The 5,766-nt window shown below is 39.8% G+C and overlaps 1 protein-coding gene across 1 annotated transcript; it reads right to left on the bottom strand.

Annotated features, from left to right (window-relative positions):
* Positions 1–378: 378 nt before the first annotated feature.
* LOC101297466 (4-coumarate--CoA ligase-like 7-like) lies at positions 379–2,867 on the bottom strand. The gene is made up of 6 exons (XM_004304414.1): positions 1,880–2,867; positions 1,485–1,680; positions 1,188–1,333; positions 888–955; positions 664–766; positions 379–558 (listed from the first exon to the last, which is right to left on the bottom strand). The coding sequence occupies exons 1-6, from the start codon at positions 2,834–2,836 to the stop codon at positions 445–447; spliced, it is 1,584 nt and encodes a 527-aa protein (XP_004304462.1). The 5' UTR covers positions 2,837–2,867; the 3' UTR covers positions 379–444.
* Positions 2,868–5,766: the final 2,899 nt, after the last annotated feature.

Genomic DNA, 5,766 nt, shown 5'->3' on the forward strand with positions numbered 1-5,766 from the left:
CAACAACATTGCTATTCATATAGAAACTTGCAGCCTTCTTTTATTGAATGGGTCATGAAGGCTATAGCAACCAATGCTTTTCTCATGCAGTAAAACACCACATGAATTTGAACCTCCAATTAAGAAGGGACTGACCCATCAATATCTGCGTTTGTTTTGCTTGCCTTGTAAATAATTAGCGTTAATTTTTGGGGTCTCGAACTATCTTTTAGCGTGCTGAAACACTATTCAGAGAACTATGATTTTTCTTCTCCCAACTATAATATACACAGTCATGTATAATGAGTGTGTACATGTGTATATAAGTTTGCTGACAAGCCCCTTGTAATAGAGACTGAGTTGGTAATCATCAAACTAGCTAGGAGACTCATCGACCATGATAGCATATGCTCATATTATTAAGTGAACAAACATACACTGGTAAGGCTAAAGGACACACTAAAATTACATGTTTGATCGAACTTTCTGTATAAGCTCCCGTCTCAAAATCTTTCCGGAAGCAGACTTTGGGACACTGGTCACAAAAGTTATGCTGCGCAATCTTTTGAATGGTGCAACCTGCATGCCGTAATGCCGATGTACATAAGTAAAGCAACCTATCAAAAACACCGTACTTACTAGCTACGAAAGCAAATAAGGAAGAGTGCTTGAGCCTAGCTTTACCAGCTTCTCCACAAATTTTAGAATGTCTTGTTCAGTTAGCAAGCTATTCGGTACACGAACAACATAAGCAATCGGAACCTCACCGGCTTTAGCATCTGGAAATCTGCAACAAGCTAGAAATCGATCTTCAAAACGAATAGAAGGCAGCACTCCAATGTAAATGGCAACTGAGATATAACAGAATATATATACGTACAAATTCAAGTCAAAACATGAATACTTACGGGATTACAACTGCATCCAATATTTCAGGGTGAGAAAGTAAAAGCCCTTCAAGCTCTGCTGGGGCAACCTTTATATATAGTAAACCAGATTTGTATCATGTATCATAATATAAAAATTTTAGATCAGTTTTTGAGAATTGGGATACTAGCTAGCGTCTCTCGATAACAACTAAAATGGATGTAGAAACATGCATTATCTCCTTTATTTACCTTCCTGAGGCTTGTTAAAATAACCCCATAATTAAGATAACCATAAGAAATGATGACCAGAAGTTACCTGGATTATTATAAGTTAATTACCTGATAACCATAAGACTTGATGAGCTCTTTGAGTCGATCCACAACATACAATCTTCCCTCTTCATCAAAGTATCCAAGATCTCCAGTGTGTACCCAACCTTGTTTATCTATGGTCAACTTCGTTGCTTCTGGATTATTATAATAACCTGAATTATTCAATATATAAATGCATCGTCAACCAATCTAACATATGTCAAGTTCACAAGCAAAATCAAAGAAATCGATGATTGAACTGATTGTTATGCAATGCGGATCAATTTGAAAGAAAAGATCTACATAGTTGTATATAAAGTTAACCTTGCATCATATTTGGTCCTCTAACCCATATTTCTCCTAATTCATTAGGTGGAAGAGCCTTGAGGGTACTGGTGTCGAGACTAATTATCCGAGATTCGATTCCGGGAGCAAGAATGCCGGTTGAACCGGAAAATGGAGATCCTTCTCTTGGATTCTCAAGTGAAACTATTCCACAAGCTTCCGTCATCCCATATCCCTGCAGCAATACCACACAAGTATGATTCAATCATACATCATTAATCTTGTAGCTAAATTACACTAAAATATATCACATTAGGATAATTATGTGATAACTACACAATGCTCCTAAATGTGATTAGTAACAAGGCTTCAATTGTATGAACCTAATTGATTAAGAATAAAATGCGGTTGACGGAACAAATTGAACTACGTACCTGAACAATGGCAGCCTGAGGAATATTCTTTGCCGTATCTTCCATCAATTCTTTCCCAAGCGGCGCCGCACCAGACACGATTAACTTCACCGTCGACAAGTCGTACTTGTTAACCACACTCTGCTTCGCCAGGGCAATCATCACCGGCGGAACGACGAACAACTGAGTGACCCTGTACTCCTCCACCGCCTTCAACGCCTTGTCAATATCAAACTTAGGCATCGAAACGACGGCGTTGCCTCGCCTGAGTTGCGAGTAAAGAATCACCGACATCCCCATTATGTGGAACATGGGAACAAAACACAAAAACACGTGTTTTGGCTCCCCGAAACGGTCCTGGTCAGACGTTATCATCAACGACGCCGTAATGAAGTTCCGGTGCGTTAGAATTACTCCCTTGCTCTTCCCGGTCGTGCCGGATGAGTACAGCAGCGCTGCCACGTCACTCTGTCTGACACTAACCGCCGGTAAATCGGCAATAGAGTCTGACGTTCTGATCAAATCGGAGAAGTACTTTGTTGGAATATTGAAGCTCTCGATTTTGTGCCAGAGTTCCGGGACGGTGATGACGAGCTTAGGGTTACAGTCTTTAATCTGGTCTGAGAGTTCATAGACAGTGTAGACAGGATTACAGCTGGTTGCAATGGCTCCAATGGCGACGACGGAGAGGAAGCAGGCGGGGAAGTGGATGGAATTGGGGGAGAGGATAAGGACGACGTCGTCTTTGTTGATGTGTAATTGGATGAGAGCTCGTGCGAGCCTGGAGACGAGGGTTTTGAGCTGTAGGAAGGTTAGGGTTTCTCCGGAGTCGGCGTCGGCGAGGGCGAGGCTGTGAGGGGTTGAGGAGGACGATTGGAAGAGGAAGGAGGTGAGAGAGAGGTTGGGGTTTTCGGGGAAGTGGACCGGAGGCCGGGGGGACGTGTAGGTTCCGGTTTCGGAATCGAAGGATTTTGCCATGGCTTTTTGGGAGCTGAGGATCAAAATGTGGAGTTGTTTGATTCGGCCTAATAGAATTGTTGTTTTTAGAGATAGGGAAGAGGCGGATGGTGCAAGGCGAATGAGTCGTGAGGATGACGACTATTAACCTACCCGCCAAGTGCAAATCGAAAGATCTAAACGATATGATTTGTCTGGGCCAATGCATGAGAATTGTTTTATATTGTGATTGGAATAGTGAAACTTTGAAAAACCCTATTAGGTCTAATTTGTTGGTCTATGCTGCCATGCCAGTTGTTTTGTTGTGATTTGAATGGTGTGAATTTTAATAATTAGGTCAAGCCATCGAGGTAGAATCCATATGGGGATCATTGTCAATTTTCTAGCTTGTTTTTTATATCACAATCTTTCTTCTTTGCTGCTCTATTATGGTGATACATCATGCAGCCAACACGCCAATATGGGCAAGTATCTGATCTTATGAGAAAAATAATACTCTAGCTACTATTGCGTTATTGCTTGAGTAGTCTATTCTATATGATTCAATACAAATGTTAGCAAGATTGGTTGCAGCAATCGTGCGTTGAAAGATGATCGAAGAAACCATCGAGGATGTATTATGGCAAGGAAGAAAATTTCGGTGATTACGGAAATTTCGACTCTCCAAAATATGGAAATTTCGATGGAAATTTCAGGGAAATATCGATTGCAGTAAAAAATTGAGAAAATTGAAGGAAATATGAAGAAAAACAAGGAAATTTTAAATGAAACTTTGAGAGAAGTTTGTTTTCTATATTATCTACTATATGTGAAAAGAAAACCTTGAATAAACATTGATCTATAGGCAGTTGTAGTAATTTAAGGGGAAAAAATAACCACTGAACCTTTGATAATTCTTAAAAATTTAATTTAAACATCTACTGCTTTTTTTATGGCTGGAAACCCAAATGGAGGCTAGATCATCATGTCTTATATACATATGATATATTTCACATGGAATTACATAAGTAATTTAGAACCACGTAAAAGACCTATGAGGTATAAAATTTTCACTATCTTTATCGTCTCTCTATGTAGAGCGTTCAGTGTATTGTGAAGACTAGTCATTAAATAATATAACTCACGAAGAGAATAATGACAAATGGAAGTAGAGGATCATGAAATGGGTAAAAATGGATAATTATAAATAGGAATTAAGAAGTGTAGGTAAAAAGTAGTTATAAATTAGTTGTATATTAGATAATTACATAAGTTTTTATCTTTCAGATTCGTAAAAAAGAAATATATATCATAAAAATGCGTACATGAACAACTTGGATGCTTAGCAAGGTTGGTTATGGCATTGACCTTGTATCAGGCCAAAAAAGGTTCAAAACCTGTTGGCAGCATAATCTTGGCCTTGCTTTCAAGGTCAAGATGACCAGCCAATGCAAATTGGCTATGAGGTGAGAAATAAATTTCGGTGAGTGAAAAAAAGGATTTTTTTCTTCCTTGATTAATAGACGTTAACTTGTCGTTAACAATTATTATTATTATTATTATTTTTTTTTTTGTATGATTTGCTACCTACCCATAGTGAGTAGGGTTGTCGTTTACAATTAATTAAACTGATGTGCACGTACATTATACATATGTGTCTATCATGAACCTCCGAGGAAAAAAAGTTCCGCGATTGTGTTCTTAGGGTTTGTCTACTATATATGGTGATGGCCTGATGGGTATGGTATATACCCTAAAGATGTGGTTGCATGTGCTTGTAAAGGGGTGACGGGGTAGGGATACGAATTTTGAAGAAAGTTTACCTAAAAATTGGGTATGTATGCCATACCTATCACCATAGTAGAATTTTCCGTGTGCTGAAGGCCATTATTTATGATGCTATAGAATATGGACCGTTTAGTCAACTTTTTCTCTGTCTTAGGGTTTCCCCTAGGTGAGAGGTTGATTGAGCATGGCGGCAGCGGAGGCTTCGTTCCAGCTAGGTCGGAGGCGGGCAGTCCAAGGTCATAAGTGGTGAGGCAAGACATCCTTTGGGCGGTTTCAGCGGCACAGACCTAGGCTCTTTCTCAAGTTTTGGTTGGGGCAACATTCGCTTGTTGGATTTTGATCGGTGAGCTTTTGTTTGAAGTGGGAGCGGTGGATCAAGGGTTGCTCCGGCTCAAGATCGGGTGGTGTAGTGTAGGTTTTGGACGGAACCCGACAATTGATCTTCAGCCTGGTCAACGACGACTTTGGATCGATTTGGCAAGGCTCTACATTGGGTTTGAGGCGGCGAGTTAGCGACGACCTCAGATTGGTGTAGTTGTCGTTGGGAGGTCCGGGAACATGACTCGACTTTCTTCCTTGAATTGCATATCTTCTTGGTGGGCACGATGATGTTGATGGTGGTGTAGTGCGGTCAAGGCCACCCGCCGAAGGTGACATTAGCGGTGACAACAAGCCTGAAGTTTGGTTGCCCTTAATTAGTTGTTAGGCCTGGGCTCATGGACATCTAGGGTTGAGCCCAACTTGTTATAGTTTTATGGGCTAGGCCAGGTTGTTACAAGCTCCCCATCACCGTCGACCTCATCCTCTCAGAGAGACAAATCATCTTCTCTTTTCTTAGCGCTCTCTCTAGAGAGAGGGAGATAATTAGGCCATGTCCAATCGTAAGTGTTAAAAATAGCACTAGCGCTCAGTTTTAGCATTTATATTCGACACTTTAGTTAAAATAGCACTCACCATCTTCAGCCAATCAGTGTTAAATTATAGCACTTTAATATATTTAATGTTTTTCATATATTGTCGACCTTTTTCATTTACTTCATTATAATAGTTTTTACATATCTCTATATCTATAACTACTCACCGATCTTGGTTAATTTTGAAGAAGTACGTACCTTATATTGATTGAATTTGTTAAAAAACTGAGTCCAAAAGCCTTCGTTGATTGACCTATATATATAAATATA

Source organism: Fragaria vesca, linkage group LG6 (assembly GCF_000184155.1).
Source record: "Fragaria vesca subsp. vesca linkage group LG6, FraVesHawaii_1.0, whole genome shotgun sequence".
NCBI classification, from domain to species: domain Eukaryota; kingdom Viridiplantae; phylum Streptophyta; class Magnoliopsida; order Rosales; family Rosaceae; genus Fragaria; species Fragaria vesca.